At 41.6% G+C, this 18735-nt stretch overlaps 3 protein-coding genes across 5 annotated transcripts in view; 2 read left to right on the top strand and 1 right to left on the bottom strand.

Annotated features, from left to right (window-relative positions):
* The window catches only part of cobl (cordon-bleu WH2 repeat protein), a 53544-nt gene extending 43006 nt beyond the window's left edge, over positions 1-10538 (bottom strand). The window contains exon 1 of one of the 3 annotated variants that reach the window (XM_083989664.1): positions 10424-10538. Coding sequence is in view for 2 of the 3 variants with exons in the window: in XM_083989665.1 (XP_083845791.1) it covers positions 9994-10022 (29 nt within the window). In the remaining variant the exon portion in view is untranslated. Of the gene's footprint in view, positions 1-9993; positions 10385-10423 lie in introns of those variants that run through there. The other 2 variants (XM_083989665.1, XM_083989662.1) reach the window with 2 other exon arrangements.
* Positions 10539-12724: 2186 nt separating this feature from the next.
* LOC310999753 (C-C chemokine receptor type 8-like) lies at positions 12725-14129 on the top strand (the record flags this gene model as incomplete). Its single annotated transcript, XM_083990308.1, has 3 exons — positions 12725-12731; positions 12852-13007; positions 13225-14129. 3 exons carry the CDS (start codon positions 12725-12727, stop codon positions 14127-14129), a joined length of 1068 nt encoding a protein of 355 aa, XP_083846434.1.
* A 704-nt stretch (positions 14130-14833) lies between these two features.
* LOC310998704 (C-C chemokine receptor type 8-like) lies at positions 14834-17892 on the top strand. Its single transcript, XM_083988871.1, has 3 exons — positions 14834-15168; positions 16120-16224; positions 16451-17892. Exons 1-3 carry the CDS (start codon positions 14997-14999, stop codon positions 17359-17361), a joined length of 1188 nt encoding a protein of 395 aa, XP_083844997.1. The 5' UTR covers positions 14834-14996; the 3' UTR covers positions 17362-17892.
* The last annotated feature ends 843 nt before the right edge of the window (positions 17893-18735 follow it).

Below are 18735 nucleotides of genomic sequence, written 5' to 3'. Positions count from 1 at the left end.
TGAGCGAGCATAAACAGAGAGAGAGAGAGAGAGAGAGAGAGAGAGAGAGAGAGAGAGAGAGAGAGAGAGAGAGAGAGAGAGAAAGAGAGGAAGAAAGAGTAAAACAGAAGCAGGGAACGAAAAGCAAGAAACCCTGCTCCAGCACAGGGGGGCAGTAAGTGCTGGATTGCTTCAGCGACTGAATTAGAAATGGGCTCATACACACACACACACACACACACACACACACACACACACACACACACACACACACACACACACACACACACACACACACACACACACACACACACACACACACACACACACACACACACACACACACACACACACACACACACACACACGGAAGGTCACTAATGGACCTTTCAGAACCACTCAGTTCTTTTCACTTGACTAAACAGGAGGATATATTTTCTTTCACGACCCTCTATCAAACCTGGCTTTTCTTTTGAATAGGGACAGTTGTTTGTTTAGGCCCGAGGTGCACATGGCACTCAAATTTATGTTCATAATTATAACAGCCTGAATGTAGAACAAATGCTGCGTTCATTTCAAGCTGCCAAATGTGCTGCAGCTCATGTGGTTTGTGGCAAAATCATCCAGTTCATCATGTGAGCAGCTGTGAGACGAAAACAAAGTGAAGAGAGAACAACATAGAGTCTACAGTTTATACACAAGCTGTTGTGAGACTAGCCTGTTGGTAAGTGGATTTAAATGCACAGTGAAACTCTCTCTCAGTGAAAACAATAACAAAAGACGGTGTGGGATCATGAGGAAATCACACAGAGCTGGTCAAAGTCACTGTTTTGTGAAGATGAGATGTCAGGTAAGGGTTGGGAGCTGGGAGCAGGGACTGCTGCTGCTGACCTCAGTTTGGATTGTTTTTCTGAAGAAGAAACACTGTAAAGCCGTTTCACTTTTAGATACTCAACTCACCTGGTAAAAATGCACAGGCCCTCCACAGAGGTTTCTGACCAAGGTGTATGCAAGTTCGAACCCTGGAACAGTTTTCAGAGCATACATTTTTATTATAAAAATGCAAATTTCTGCATTATAAAAAAAGACATCTCACAACAACAGAAGGCAATTACAAAGTTGCTGTGGAAAGTAGGGTAGGAGTCACTGTTCAAATCTAAATGGCAATTGAAAATCTTTTGGACCATAATTCATACAGCTGCATATAATGATTATAGGCTAAATATTCTTAAAATATGATAGATACAGCTTCATGAATAATTGCCTTTTGACACCTCCGTTCCTACAACTTAAAATAAAATAAGCTGGTTGTCAGCTATTGCTGAGCAGTGATGATGGGGCAATGATCTAAGTGGGAAGGTGTCACTCTTTTCAGTATATGCTGATTAACAGGTCAGACTCAGCAACAAAACACAAGATGTGTATGAGAGCGCAGTATCTAAGTTGGAACAAACTAATACAACCTTTATCCTTTGCTCTCAGTGAATACAGTCATCTTGTTTTCTTTCTGTGTGCTAGCCCCTTTAACAGATTAGTCTCAGTGTCTGCATGTGTCTTTGTGAGTCTGTGTGTGTACAGCGTGTGTGTATTTACAGTGTGTGCGTGTGCAGGCTACCTCCTCCCTGACCCAAATACAACCACGCTCACTCCTGATCACAGGCAGCCACTCAGGATAAATCATGGCTGGATGTGTAAACATGATTGAGTTTGCATGCATATATGGTTGTTCTTATGAATAAATAAATAAATAAATAAATAAATAAATAAATAAATAAATAAATAAATAAATAAATAAATAAATAAACAAACATAATTTTAAAACTGTCCTGCAAAGGGAAATGGTGTCAAATGACTTCAGGTTGTAAGCAAAAACCAAATGCTCTTCAAATTGCAAGTTTGGCCAAATGACTGAAAACAGAGTGCCAGTGCGTGTACCAGGCAAATCCATGTACGTCATTGACAGATTAAAAAATTAAATTACATAACACTGATCACACTGACTGGAAACTACATTCAGTAGTTTTCTTTTTTTTATTTTTTTTTGGGGGGGGGACTGTCAGGGCCTCTTTTATCCAAGCCATGGAAACACAGCCTGAAAAGTTCCCACTCTGAAAGCTCTAATTAAAATAATGGAATATATTAGTTTATGCTCTGAATTGTGCTCCGTCAGCACCGTCCCCACCAACACAATTTCCATTCACAAGCGGCTTTTTTTTTTTTTTTTTTTTGTTGGAAGCAATTCTCATTTCATAGGTTCCTTCGTCAGTCTGCTGTTGATACCTGATCAACAGACACGTGACATAATTGAAACTGAAGAGGAAAAAAGCAAGAAGAGAAGAGGAGACAGACTGACTGACCTCATCTAAATAACATTGTGGATGTGGGTAAATACAACTATGATTTAAGACAGTAGACAGAGCGACAGTACAAACACTCACAGACAGTAAGTAAGTCAGTCGTAGAGAGCCAGACATGTCCCCAGTCAGAGACATCCGTGTTTTACAATAGGATCACTGAAACAATGAGTTACTAGTTAAGACTACCAACTGGGAATGGAGCAGATTAATTGGCCGAAAACATGGCGCCGACTGACCTACATTCACATGACACACTTTGCATTCTGAGAATATAAACAATGGATGAAACCAAAAGTCCTACGGCATTTAATGCAGCTTGACGAAAAAATAAATGTCATTCAATTGATTTTTTGACAATGAACAAGAAGACAAGATTTCAACTGAGCTCCAAGGCCTGAAACGTCTTCAACACACACGCAAACACAGGTCATATTATTCCTTGAACTTTTCTGAGAGCTAAGGGAAGCCTGGTGTTTCAGATCCAATCTGTCCGGCCAAACAAATGTCCAGCTATGTAATCATCAACACAGCTGATGGAGTGTGTGAATTCCTAAAGTGTTATAGTTAGCTCTGTGAAACTCTACGGAGTATAGAGTACCTGCATCAGATGATTTTGTTCAGGACAAACACGCTGAGTAACTCTAAAGAGAACTCTTTTAATCTATGTCACTGGCTTTAATGATAGTTTGGAAACAAACACGGACATTAGTAGCTCAGTTGGTGGTAGGAGTGTGTGATCGGTTTAAAGGCTGGCCGTCACAATGATTCAAACTTACTCCAGCCCTGAGCCCCGCCCATATTTGAGTAAATCACTGAACCCATACAGTACAGATACAGTATACTTAACAGAGTTCAGTAGCAGTAGTACTGTGAAAGTAAATTACTCTGTAACTGAAAGCAAATTTAATTCTAAAACAATTATTACTCTATAAGACCGAATGAATACAAAATATTGGTGATTGTCGCTCAAAACATGAAATATTATTTGGGAGACATATCAGCCAAGAGAACAAATAGCAACAAAGCAAGGGTGCCTCTTCAAGACCTCACTCACCCACTTAGATGTAAGTACTCACACATGCATATTAGAGCCGAACACACACTCATGAGTGTACACACTTGAGTTTTCACCTCCTGTTGTGCAATGGACAAAGCATGAATGATACACATCCCGGACCCTCAGCCACTCCCGTCACACTCCATACACATACGCAGTACGCACACACATTCTGTCCTGCTACCTACTCAGCATACCCCTTGGGTGTCATGGTGTCCCCATGGCAACCTATATTTACACCACTTGACTGCAGAGGAGAGCAGACCTCGGTTTAGTAGCAGCTGTGGATTTTGGATGCATGCACACAAAGGCCACGAAAGAGAAACAGAAAAAGAAATGAAGGACGCGAGGCAAGGAAAAGACAGAGAGATGTTCTGTTTTATAGGAGTGAGTATTGGAGACACATGAGCCCAGTACAGCATTTGTTTGCAGTTGCTAGGCGCAGTGCTGTCTAATTCAGCATATGCCTTGATGCTCATGTTACCAGCCATGTAGTTAAAAACCCACCCCACTGCATTGCCAAGTAAACTGTGTCTCAGTGATAATGCCAGTCTGACGCTCTGTATTCACACTACAGAGTTGGCCTCTCTACTGACCCCATGACTACAGCCAAGGAAAAAGAAATGCTGAATTTTAAAACAACATAATAGAAACTATTTGTGTTTCGTAGCCTATTAATTGAAAAAAAAAAATTCTGTACAATTTAAAATTTAAAATGACGTTCAGAGTCAATTAAACTAATCAGCATAATACTAATCAAATTATACAACAATAAGGGTTACAGTGAGAATATTTGGGTCATGGAGTTGTACCAAACCTGGTATCAAGTCTCAAATAAAAAACAAAAAATAAAAAAAAAACAGGTTAGAGCTCTGAACAGTCTGTAACACAGGAGTGTGGGAGTGTGTGGAGTGAGTAACAGTAACATAATAACCCATGGGAGGTGAAAAGACAACACCACACCCCAGGTGCTAAGTGAATTCTTACTCATTGGGATCAATTAGGTTGCTTACACTCTTTACGATTATTTAAAGGTTTTACAGCAGATACTGCAGTTACCTCAGGTTGAGTCAGTAACCGGTGATCCAGAAGTATCTATTTCACACCCGCTTAAAAGAGAGAAATCCACTCACTGTAACAGCGATCCGGCCCCCAGCCTCCCCCATACCCTACCCTCTCCTCCTCTATTAACACATATAGTCATCTTGTCCACTTGTGACCATGCAGTGACACAGAGGCACGCTGTAACACTTTAAAACATAAGACATGTTCCAAAGGAAACAATAATTCTCCAAAAATAGGAGCAGGAAGCCTACCCCAGTGTCTGTACATCTGGAAAAAAAACATGGCAATCTTCTGTTACGGCTCTGATCTGACCGACTGAGACTATAACACTTCTGTAGACCTGCTCTTTGATTAAGATCTCGGTTGTTTCTTGTCTATTTCCTCTCAGTTATCTCCAGCCATCCTAATGTCCGAGATGGATTTATTGAGTTGCATTATTAATTTTCATCTGTGTATTTCTGAGGAAATCTCAGGTGGCACAAAACTCCATATGGCCATGGAAAGCAAAAAAATGAAGGGAACAGAAAAGGTTAGATGGGTGGAGGTCAACATGAGAGAGAGAGGAGAGGAAGCAGTAGAAGGAATGCAGAAGCAGAACAGCAGGAAATAACAATTAGTCTGTTCTCTATTCCCTAAGCTGCTTGTTCAATTAGAGAGAGCTCCTGCTCGAGGAACAAGCGGAAAAACACTTACATTGCAGATATTGTTGGTTTTTATCAAGCACATTGGGACCTGCAGAACACACTGATTTGGAAAAAACAACTATAACACAAATCAGTGAAAACCTTCAATCGAATTAAGCCTAAAACTCCTTAATGAGGTCTTCACAGCTGGATGCCGTTTTTGCATATAAACAAAAATAAATCGTAAGAAAAACCAAATTCATGTGGGTGAATTTCTTCTATTGGATTTTATAAATGTTGCAGGCTCAGTCTTTTACCATACCATCAGTTTACAGGAAATAAATAAGAAAAATGTGCATGTGCTCCCTGCTGACTGCCCCTGCTGGTTTAGTCATAATTTCTTCAAATACTAAATCCTGTTGCTAAACAACTGAGGTGATGGCACAAAACAGTAATACTTTGATTTCTTTGTAAGTTTGCTACAGTGTTAAATGGTTAAAAAGCATTCCCCTCATCTGAAGTGCACTCCACCACCTCTGCCTTATCTGGCGATACCGCTGCTATGGCACGTCAGTTGGTGTTTGAGGAGTCCATCTGTGCGTGCACACATACAGTCTGTCTGTCTTCCTCCCTGACAAACCCACATACCACAGTGGCTAACATATGAGAGCAGGCTTCCAGAAATAAATCTGAGCAGCCCATAACAGCTGCATAACACACACACACACACACACACACACACTGATACAGTCCACTGTAGATGTTTGATACAGAGAGTAGTATGTTGTTAAAGGTGTCGCTGCCAATGTTTTGTTTTACCTGGGACAGAGGGTGTCAAATAGTAGCAAACACGTTGGATAATGTAGTCTGGGCATATGGAGCACAAGCGTCTATTAATAAAGCCAGTCTAGATGTCTCAGATGTTTCCCATGTATCACGGCACGGCTTTGGAGTAAAGTCTGTGCTTCTTGATTGTGCACAGACGAAGGAACTCTTTAATTACACCCTACTGTGCATGGCCTTATAATAAACTCTTACTTGGAAAATAAGTCACAGTTGACATTACTGTAATTGTCAATGATACAAAGATCGAGAAAACATCCAGTGGTTTTCATGCAGTGCAAATATATGTAGCATTTTCAGCATTTAATGAAGAAATGAACTACTTCCTCCAGTGTTCATTGGCACAAAATATGCACAGAACAAGGTTTTCTGGCTCAACTGTATGTTTGTGATCTTTTACACTTTGTCTCTTGGTCTGACATCCATGGAAGAAGCCAGTGGAAGTACTGCATCCACACCCTCTCTATTTAAAACAGGATGGTCTGTGATGCAGATATTACCGGATACACACTGTACCACTGCCAACAACGCATAGCCTCAAATACTTTCTCTCTCTCCTTCACTGAACTCAAATTTCATAGGGGTTAAATTTAACCCATCATCATAAAAAAAAATAACCCTCAGTGTCCAGATGTGACCACATGCACAAAAACATTTTCCTCTTTGCTAAAAGTACATACGTTTAAGTCTTTCAGTAAAAGAGAAAGCAAGGGAACTCCCTTAGTCAGCAGTGCTGAGCATAGAGGCTGACCACATGAACCTTCAACTTTTAAATAGAGTAGATTTTGTCAAGGCTTTGCAGGGTGGGGAGGATGTGTCTGCATCTGTCTAAAAATCTTCCATCATTTGAACGACCAGCAGGGAACATTACCTAGTGTAGCTGAGAGTATTTTAAGAAAGCGTATGGACTGACAGACACACGTGGCAGATACTATGCTAAGGATGAGACTGAAACTTTAGTCCAATGGGCACAGTTTCAAATTAATGGGCATTTACTCGGCAGTGAGCAACTGGCGTCCATCTCCCTCTGTACACAGTGCTCACGATCACACACACACACACACACACGCTTGTACACACAAACAGGACAGTCGTATCCCAGTAGTTATCTTTGGGTATGTGCTGAGGATAAACAGACAGTTATTTGCAATGCCACACTGTATTTATCTATAATAATCTGTCAACCTCGTCTTCCTCTGGGTGTGTTTTAAAAGTGAACAGATCCAGAGAGAAGGCTGTCACAAACAACAGATGCAATGAAAAAAGAAATGTGTGACCTACCAAGAGTGAGGCAGATGGCAGCACAACTCGGGACGTTGAGGTTGGTTAAGGCTTTCTTTTCTATCTGCTTCATGCAGCGCTCAAAGGCAAATCTAGAAATAAGACATGCATCGCATTGCAAGCCTGTGTGGTGACAAATGGCAACAAATGTGTTCATCAAAGCAAGGGGCGTGGGTGGTTCATCATCACTCGGGACTGAACCATGTGACCAAAGTAGGCTCTTCTGACGTCACGTGTGATTGTGTCTCCAGAAAACAGACACAAAACAGAAGAGGTCTATTAAAACTACAGCAACTCTGCAAAACACTTTGAAGATTTCAAAAAAAAATCACGAGTTAAACTGTTCCTGAAGAATGCTGTAAACTTAAAAATGTATGAGTTGCTCCCTCTTGATTCTTTCTCCGTTTTTTTTGCATTAGTCCGTAGCTTCCTTATTGCTTCTCTGAGAGTGAATACTAAAATCAAGACATGGAACAAAACCACATTAATCAGAGGCCTTTAAACTGAAATTGACTGAAGACACAAACAGGCACACTAGCGGACACACATACACAATACGACAACACACCAGGTCCAGACATGTAGAGGAAAACACCAGTGTGCTAATTAACAATGCTGTGTATCTAGACTTCAAGAGGGTCAGAAACTACTCCAGTTTAAATGCAATAAGCAGCATGCTCCGCTCAGAGCTTAGCTTTGGTAAAATCATTTTTAAAGACTTAGGTGCTAAGATAATTTGAACTAAATTCTAAACATTCTTGATCTCTGTGCACTTTGAAAGTCAGTCAAGCTTCTTTTCGGCTACCTTTACACACCAACTCTAAATTACACACACAGCTCAGATTTCAATGACCAGGTACAAACGAATTTGTCCTTCTTCAAAAGAGCTCCTCATTTGTCTGCTCAATATACTGTGTGTCTGTTGTGTGTGTCTGCGTGTGAGCGTATGCGAGTGTGCTGCCGTAGTTTTATGAGCTGTGTTTCATTAAAACTGGGCTACGTAGTAAAGTAGCTACTGCCTGTGTGATGACGAAAGAGAGACCATGACACAAAGGGAGTTGTCATGGTAATTTATATAGACAGAAATGTCACACACTGACCAGATATCCACTGCCAGCTCAGTCTGTGACAAGTCTAGCTACTGTGTAATTTGGGCAAGAAGCTCCTGAGTGTCTGAAATGACTGTATTTAAGAGTATCTGGATAAAGGGACCTTTGCCCACACCCATGTCTTACTGTGAATCTGCACTTAACATCTCTGGAGCGCTAACACATGATGAATTAGGTCCTCTAAACCGACAGCACGACACACAGAAATCCCATCTTTAAGCAATGATTACAATGCTGAGCTAAGAGCTGATGAAGTCAGCAGCATTTGACTCTTCAGTCCACAGCTATTACCATAATTTGTACCCCGGTTCTGCTGATGCAGAGTCACACCCGGCCAGTGAGCTACCGATAAAGGAAGAAAAAAAAATCACTGGAGCTGTGTAGCTTTTTATCTCAAACCATTGAATTGAAAAAAAAAAAAGTTAAGGTAGCCCAAGTTGCACTGGAACTGTAAACTATTTACTACTAGTTCATTTTGCATACTCCACACCTTTATTTCAATGCACTACATCTGCTAGGACAAATATAAATAAGTACTGTATGGACACTATTCTCAACAGTAGCATATTTTGACATTCAAATAAGGAAAATTTATGAAAATAGCAAGGCGATGTTTCCCCCATACAGCTCTCTGTAATAGACAAATGGGATTACTTTCTTTGTAGGCTACTTTCATAACAGATCATAACATGTGTTGGTACTTTGAGTGGACAAATTTGTAGCAGAAAAAGCACAACTATTATCATAAACAATAACAGTGACCCTGTTGGACATAAATGCCCCAGTAAGAAATTATTGTGACAGTGAGCCAGCAAACAAGACACCATGACCCTGAAACTGAAGCAGCTAAATAAAACTCAGCCATGATTTCAGCTTACCGTTTGCACTTGTCCCTTTGCCACTGAGACATGTCAAAATGTCTCTTATGAAAAGGGCTCGTCCCTGTATTCAGGCGGCAGTGGCAGCAACACAAAGTTTTCAGCTGACACCAAGGAGACACAAAGTCCAAGACCACACATCAACTAGAGGTGGCATGGTGTGGACAGCACCCACAGTTACTGCTGCATGCTGTTGTTGTTGTTGTTGTTGTTGTTAAGCAAAAGGTCCTGTTACTTCCTCTCTTCTCTCTGACTACTGTTGCATTCTGACCTGCTCCAAAGCTGTTCATATAGTGTGCAGCAAACACACTGTAAGACTAGACAGTAAATGGGGAGCACACGGGTCTGGCTGCTGGAACACTCTCCCTGTTGTCAGTGCACTATAGGCTACATACTGTAGGCTTTTACACATAGGCTGTGGGTCCTAAGCATTTTGAATAGGCAACATGCAGTGAAGGCCAAGCAGCTGTGAAGTCAGGTTATTGCCCAATTAAATTACTGGTATCGAGAAAAACACAGGTTGCTGTGATGGAATAGAAAACCTGCATAATTATATGCTGGTTTTCTGGAAATATTGAGAGGCAAATACTGTCTCTGAACAGCACTGACTGTACATTGAGTTATGGATGTTTAAACTAGACTCGAAGCCAAGACAATAAACTTGACTTAGTGTCTGTTTGTGGATAAACATTGGTTGTTTTCTAGGTTAAATGAAATTATAGCTACTTAGCCTAAAGCTCGTTTTAGATCAGAGGGAGAATACTAAGTCCAGTAGCCTGTTATTGTTTTTATAGGACTTACCCTAAAGGCGGTTTGGAGGACTCAGTCATTGCACTGATTTCGATATCCAACTTCAGATGATAGCGGCACTGGGTTCCCAAAATCCGCCGCTTCTCTCAAACTCGGTGGACATGGACACTATCCATTACGTTATTATCACCTGTGAGTTAGCACATCGGCATTTAATTCATCTTTTCTGTCGGGGGAGTTGTCCAACACGTCTCTTATTAATAAAAAACAAGCTCGTTCACGTTGAGAAAACACGAGCAACTTTGCAATTACTATCTTTTTTTTTAAATTATTTTTTAAGTCGAACAAGTGACAGTGCGCAGAGATGACAGTCCGCTCCGCTGTGACCTGAGGCACAAAGCCCGCAAACTGTCCACTGTGCTGAGGCAAACTACGACATAAAAGTCAACCCGAGCTCAGTGTGGTAATAAGTCAAACTTACTTTGGTCCAAAGTGTCTCACTGGTTCATTCTCAGGGGCTGAGTTACTTGTCAAATCCACTTGTTGTAATCTTCATGTCCCCCCAGGTTGAGGTCTCCCTCGAGCGTTGTCAAGTCCGTTAGGATGTTTTAAGCATCACTTCCGGTATGGCCTTTCAAAATAATAGTCCGTTAGAGCGCTCGCAAGTTTAGCTCGTTTGTTTGTTTTCCCCATTTGCATCTTTTCCATCGTTGGTAAGAAGACACTACACCATCCAATTGCTTTATGGGACATTAAATCTTGTGCACCGCGGTAAACCAGGGAATTAGGGGTGCACGTCGGATATTTTTGGTCTTCTCTTATTAATCAAGAATTTTTAACTTCTTTTTTTTTTCATAGCCTACATGCCATTCGCAAAATGTAGTTCCCATACTTAGGCTATCTGCCTTTATCACCTCTTTGGGAAATTCAACACTCCGCTCTTTTATTCTCAAGGAAACCCTACGCTGTTTCTTGTGTGGGGGTTTCTGCTGCTTGTCTAGCTTGACGCAGCTCTAGCCCGCCTTCGTCAGCAAAGCTCACGTCAATCATCCTCAATGGGAATTTAGTGCCCCTGTCGAGCGACGGCACGAATTTTCAAGACACAAAAATCGAGCAGTGAGAAGATTTTTTTTAAAAGCTAGGCTACAGGGCATTTATTATTATTATTAGGCTATAAGAATTAGAAATAGCTAGTATTATTAGGATGGCTATTTTCATTATCATCATTACAATTTTCTTATGCGGCTGTACACTGGGCTTAAATGTGCGCAATGTCTCATTGAAATTCCACGATGAGAATTCAAATCTTTCCCCCCGGCATGTTTCTCCCGACATGCTTTGTGCCATTTTGGATACAACAGCCTACCTCCCTGCACATAGAGAACCATTCTTCACCACAAGAGGTCACTCATAGACTATAGCCTTTTTTCTATAGCCTACATGGGTTAAGATAATATTGGATTATCACTGGAGATGGGAAGCATTTCTATTAAATGTAATAACAAAAATTACAAAAAAAAGACAGAGAGATGGCATGTCCTCGTAGCTCATAGCATAGCCTAGGGCAGTGGTTCTCAACCTTTTCTGGGCACTAGTCCCCCTGCATATTTTTTAGGGTCAAATATGAAGGTAAATACGCCATTTCAATGCAGTGTTTTTCAGATAACAAACAGCTAATTTATGTAGCCTACTCTCTTGAAGGTAGGCCTACTTTTTTTTTTTTTTTAAGCAACGAATGTAAGTTTAAAACTTACATTAAAAGTTAAAAGTTGCTGTACACTGAACATTGCACATTATTGAGTTTTACAAATCTGTCTATAAAAGTCACTCAAAATGATATTTTATCGTTTTGAGTAGGCTACCCCTTGCAATTACACCAAGTACCACTAGTACCTCTGGTTGAGCAACACTGGGCTCATGGCTCATTTATTTACAGTATAAGGTCATTGCTTCCATAAACCAGCATTTAAAAAGATGGATTGAGCCATCTCATCCCGAATTGTACCTGTCACTTTGTAGATGTTTTAAATGTTGTAGGCTATTCTTTTGTTGGCTACCTTTTATGAAATTTAAATTCTGCCACTTGCACATTGCGATCACCCCTGTGTTAGCATAGACTGTGTTAGGCTGGGACTGCTCACTATTTGTCTTTTATTGTTCTGTAATTATCTGTTATGTCTTTTGCTTTTAATGTATTTTATGCTGCACTTGAATTGTCCTTCGGAGACATTATTGTGTGGCCTAAAGCAGGATGAAAGGTGAAATATCACTAGTTGAGAATATAGACTTTAGTTGTAACAGCTTTTTTATTTATATATTTTTGCTCTGATACTCACAGTTAACATTAAATTGAAATCTTTGAACATGTTATCACTCCTTGAAATTCAGATATTTCAGTAATTAGACTGGACTGTGACACATATTTGGACTATGTTGCATTAGGTGTAAAAGATTGGGCCAAAAACATGGGACACAACAGGTTTTCGATCAGATGACTATGTGGTTTCTTGTACATGGGCTTCTCCTTGTAATATTTTGTCTGCCTTCATTTGAAGCAAACATAATCTGTGCTGTGGACAAAAATAAGGAACATACTGTAAGGAAATGACACTTCTGCATTTCTGTCTCTGTGTTATTTGGGGTGTTACTGACTTTACGAGTTAGTTCAATGCTGTGCATTTGAGGACATTGTGCTCAGAAAGATCCAGACAAAGAAGGGAAAAAAGCCCTGAGGTGCAGACACTGATTACCTGACAGGAAAAGGGAGAGCTGAACTCTCACCATGACAGGTGAGTGCATTTGTAGAGATTTTAGAATATTGTCGTTCAAAGTTTTATAAACTTGTTGAAATAAATACATAGTGTGTGATGGCGAACATGCTGTAACATTTGTCATTCGTCTGCCTGCAGATCATGATGGAACCAACACCACCTTGGGGTATGATTACTCAGGCTACTACTACGACACATACCTCCCCTCTCCTTGCGACGGCGTGGACCTTCAGAATTTCAACCAAGTGTTTCTGCCCATCCTCTATAGCCTGGTCCTCATCTTCGGCCTTATAGGTAGGTGTCTGCAAGAAAGCTGAATCTACTGTAGGTTCAAATGGACTTGGTTGTAGATCCTTTCCTGTAGAGCTTTCACCTCTCATCCAGGATGCTTCTCAACTGCTGAGGAATCTACAACTACGTCCATGCAGTTGACATATATTCAGTTTGACCTTGATCACAGACTGCATGTTAATTTAATTAGACAGATCTAATTGTCTTTTCCTCTCCAAAGGCAATGGGCTTGTGGTGTGCGTCCTAGTCAAACACCGCAAACAGACCAACTTGACTGACATCTGTCTCCTCAACCTGGCTGTTTCCGACCTCCTCTTCGTGTTTGCGTTGCCTTTCTTCGCCCACTACGCTGCAGTCGGACAGCGGTGGGTTTTCGGAGTCTTCATGTGCCGCTTCGTGTCTGGCTGCCACCACGTAGGCTTCTTCAGCAGAATCTTCTTCATGATCGCCATGACGGTGGACCGCTACATGGCCATTGTGCACAGACACACAGCAGCACGCACCACACAGGTCGCTCTCACTCTGAGCGTGTTGGTGTGGCTGCTGAGTGTGTTCATCTCCCTGCCTTTTGTGATCTTCTTTCAGGTTACGCCTGTTGATTGGGGTAACGGACCAGTGTGTGGTTATGACCCGGATAGTGACGCCTGGAGAAAGTATGACGTGTTCACTATGAGCATACTTGGTCTCATGATCCCCTTGTTAGTGATGATGGGCTGCTACTCCAGGATCATCTGTGTGCTGGCGAACACGAGGAACAAGAAGTACCACTGCGTCGTCAGGCTGATCATCATCGTGGCTGCCTTCTTCTTGTTCTGGACTCCATATAACATTACAGTTTTCATACAGTTCCTGCTGTCTGAGGGCATACTGAAGGATGACTGCGGATTACGCACAAATCTGCACTTGTCAGTAGCACTGACTGAGATCATTGCTTACTCTCACTGCTGCCTGAACCCCATTATATACGCCTTTGTTGGACAGAAGTTTATGAAACGGGCCAGGAAGATGCTGGGGAAGTGGCTGTCTTGTATTCCCCTCCCCCTCAACAGGGATTCCTCTGACTTCTCGCTCAGGAGAAGCTCAGTCACGTCCCAGTCCTCTGACGATAACTCTGTTGTCATGTAAGAAGTGGAGGGTGGATGGAGGCCATCAACATTATTTTGCCTTCTTGTGATTTTATGTTAACCTTGACAATCAGCAATGTCTGATCTTTTAAAGCTGTACCTTTATATTTTTGATTGCACTTTTACATCATTTTATTTTCACAATACAGTTTTGTTTTGAGCATATGTGTGCAATGTGTGAACCAATTGGTTTCATCTATGGATGCCTTGTATGTAACCACAGAGGTTGTGTGGGCCTTGTAACAATTCTGCTCTTTCCTGTCACACTGTTTTTGAAAAGGTCTGTGAGTTGGTTAAATAAAACACTGTCAGGTCTGATAATTACCGTTTACTTTCAGCAGCACAAGGTGTGTGAGGGACAGACTCAAAACAACTGTTCTTGGATCAGATCTGACCAAATCTGTCGCTTTTTCCCCTGTACTTGACTTCACAACGCTATGAACTGTAATTTCCTTACGCAATGTCAGCATCGATGCTCAAGGCGTCATAAAGGGTTCACTCACTGACTTGATCAGCTGAGCTGACTGTGGAACAGCTCTCACACAATCACGGACTTCCCGTAAACGCGCCTTATTGTCAGTGAGTCCGTAAGGGGCCGATTAGAATTGGGTCTGCTCGCTCCCTCAGAGCATTAAGCCTATGAAGCATGTTCTACTACAATAACGTGGCTTCTTATGAGCGTCAGAAAGGCAGTTGTGATTTTTTTTTCTGTGTGCAGATGACAGGATCACCCACCTTACTTCAGCCAGAGCGAGTGAACTGACGCAGTAGGATGGCCACCTGTTACGTCGTCTGCGCGTAGTCCAATCCTCCAACCCCTCTATGTGAACTGTGGACTGAAATAAGGATATCGAAATTACACTTCCGCATGTCTGTCTCTGTCTGTGTTATCTGGGGAATTCTGACTTTACCCAAGTTAGTGCATAGCTGTGCATTTAAGGAGCTCAAAACGATCCAGACGAAGAAGAAAAAGAAGCGCCGAAGTGCAGGCATAGGCCTATACCTGACAGGAAAAGGCAGAGCTGAACTCACCATGACAGGTGTGTGCATTTGTAGAGATTTTGGAATATTGTTAAGTTTTATAAACTTGTCGAAAAAAATACGTGTCGGCCTTAGTGTGTGATTGCGCACACGCTGTAACATTTGTGTCAATTTTCCATTAAATGAAAAGATACCTCAGCCTATGATAGTACTACAGTTTATTTTGTATTCACGTTAGCTACACTTTACTGTGAAAATGATAAAAAAGAAAAAATACTGGGCAAACACTGATATTGTCTTTCACAATGTGATATTGTCTGTCAGAATCCTTAAAAAATAGTTCCTATACACTAAATGTATTGTCATGTTAATTACAAACTCCTCTCTATTGCCTCCAATTAGTTTTACTCTTACCATGTCAAAGATTAAAAAAAAAAAAAAAAAAAAACATCCTATGCGTAATAGCTATGGACCATGGACAAGCAATAAGAGCCTGCATGACAACAGGGTTGTTAAAGTTATTGTTTAAACTATTTTATCGGCCCTAGGCATATGTGTGGGCGTGACTTGGAAATGCATTACCTGCCTACCTATCTGGTGGCGCAGCAGGGGGCGCAATAACCCTGTGTTTCACTTGAATGAGTGATTATCCACAACAGGCCTTAGATTACCCCACTCTTAGAAGCACTGGTTAATAATAGCGAAACAAAACCATAACAGTTTGCATAGAAACAAATCTCCCTGGTTTTACTTCTGTTTCCCACATCTTAAGATTTCTGCCTTTGCACTGATGCAGTGGTGTATAGGCTAATTGTCAAGGGAATTTAGTTTGTGGTGGTGCTCATAAAAATGACATGAAATAAAAAATAATTTAATGAAAGAACCACAGTGAATAATCACAGACCTCACTGTCAACAGCTTACTCTAACAACTGTCAATGACAATTTCTAAGATGATGCGTTCTGTTCTCATGCACATGAATTAAGGTCACATGTAATGTCTGTCTGCAGATAATAGAACAAACACCTCTCCTTGTGACGATGTGGACCTTCAGAATTTCAACCAAGTGTTTCTGCCCATCCTCTATAGCCTGGTCTTCATCTTCGGCCTTATAGGTACTGTAGGTGTCTGTGGAAAAATTGAATCTAGGTTGAAATGGACTTGGTTGTAGATTCTTGAAGACCTTTCACCTCTCATCCAGGATGCTTCTCAACTGCTGAGGAAGTCCAGTTGACAGAGATTCAGCTTTCTCTGAGGACCATGACCTTGATCACAGACTGCATGTTCATTTAATTAGACCGATTCAATCCATCTGATCCAATTGTTTTTTCCTCTCCAAAGGCAATGGGCTTGTGGTGTGCGTCCTGGTCAAACACCGCAACAAGAGCAACTTGACCGACATCTACCTCCTCAACCTGGCTGTGTCCGACCTCCTCTTTGTGATCGTGCTGCCTTTCTTCACCCACTACACCGCAGATGGGCAGCGGTGGGTTTTTGGAGAATTCATGTGCCGCTTCATGTCTGGCTGCCACCAAGTAGGCTTCTTCAGCAGCATCTTCTTCATGATCATCATGACGGTGGACTGCTACGTGGCCATTGTGCACACTCGCACAGTGGCACGGTTCCGCACCATGTATGCAGCACTCGCTCTGAGTGTGTTGGTGTGGCTGCTGAGTGTGTTCATCTCCCTGCCTTCTATGATGTACTCTCAGGTTACACCTGTAGATGGCGGTGACGGACCAGTGTGTGGTTATGGCCCAAATAGTCTCGGCTGGATACAGTACGATGTGTTCACTATGAGCATACTTGGTGTCATGATCCCATTGTTGCTGATGTTGGGCTGCTACCTCCCGATCATCTGTGTGCTGGTTAACACGAGGGACAAAAAGAAGTACCACTATGTTGTCAGGCTGATCATTTGCGTAGTGGTCGCCTTTTTCTTGTTCTGGGCTCCATATAACATTACAGTTTTTTTAGACTTTCTGGCAAATGTGGACATACTGCCGTACGACTGCATACTAAGCAAAAATCTGCACTTGGCAGTAGTACTGACTGAGACCATTGCTTACTCTCACTGCTGCCTGAACCCCATTATATACGCCTTTGTTGGACAGAAGTTTATGAAACGGGCCAGAAAGATATTGGGGAAGTCGCTATCTTGTATTCCTCTCCCCCTCAACAGAGATTCCTCTGAATCCTCCTTCAGGAGAAGCTCAGTCACGTCCCAGTCCTCTGAAGCCACCTCCATGTAAGAAGTGGAGGGTGGGTGGTGTTTAGCTCAGTTGGTAGAGCACCCGCCCCATGTGTTGAGGCTATAGTCCTCGCTGCAGGCGGTTCGAGGTCCCACGTCGGATGGCCCTATCCTGCATGTCATTCCCCCCATCTCTGCCTCCCATTTCCTGTCACACTCTCAACTGTCCTACCGAATAAAGGCATGAAAAGCCAAAAAAATATATACTTAAAAAAAAAAAAGAAGTGGAGGGTGGATGGAGGCCATCAACATTTTTTTTCCCTTCTTGTGATTTTATGTTAACCTTGACAATGTCTGATCTTTTAAAACTGTACATTTATGTTCTTGATTGCACTTTCACATCATTTTATTTGCACAATACAGTTTTGTTTTGAGCATAAGGGGTCAAATGTGTGAACCAATTGGTTTCATAACTATATGAGCTGTGCTATCTATGGATGCCTTGTATGTAACCACAGAGGTTGTGTGTGCCTCTGCTCTTTCCTGTCACGGGGCAAGAGGTCTGTGAGTTGGTTAAATAAAACACTGTCCGGTCTGATAATTACCGTTTACTTTCAGCAGCACAAGGTGTGTGAGGGACAGACTCAAAATAACTGTTCTTGGATCAGATCTGACCAAATCATCATGCTGCTTTTTGCTGACTCTCACTGCTGCCTGAACACCATTATATACGCCTTTGTTGGACAGAAGTTTATAAAACGGGCCAGGAAGATATTGGGAACAACAGGGAATCCCCCTTTAGGAGAAGCTCAGTCACGTCCCAGTCCTCTGACGACAACTCTGTTGTCATGTAAGTGGAGGGCGGATGGAGGCCATCACTACTTTGCCTTCTTGTGTGATACATATCATGTTTTCCTTGACAATCTTTGACAATCAGCAATGTCTGATATGTTAAGGCTGTACCTGTACCCCAAATTTTTGATTTGGTTTGCACTTTTGCATCATTTCATTTGCACTATACAGTTTCGTTTTGACCATAAAGTGTCAAATGGACCCACTAGTTGTATAACTATATGAGCTGCTCTTGACTGTGCTATGGACAGACACTACAAATGCCTATGTGTAACCACAGAGTTTGTTTGTGTGTGCCTGATGTGTCTTGAACATTGCTGCTCTTTCCTCTGTCACACTGTTTTTTTAAAGGTCTGTGAGTTTAAATAAAACACATGAAATGCTATTATTAAGAATATCGTTTTTAAGATGATTGTTGCTTTTTTATTATTATTGACTTTCATTGTGGAAAACTTGTTCAGTCAGATATTTAATGATGCATCAACGCTGCAAAGTCATTTGGCTCCAAAACCAGTCTTGGATACCATTAACCTGTTTCTGAAGCCCCAGTCTCCAGCATTACATGAGCTAGGGAAGGACCTGA

Source organism: Trachurus trachurus, assembly GCF_905171665.1.
Source record: "Trachurus trachurus genome assembly, chromosome: 16".
Taxonomy (NCBI): Eukaryota; Metazoa; Chordata; class Actinopteri; order Carangiformes; family Carangidae; genus Trachurus; species Trachurus trachurus.
The sequence above is the reverse complement of the archived record's forward strand: the minus strand, read 5'-3'. Positions and strand labels throughout refer to the sequence as shown.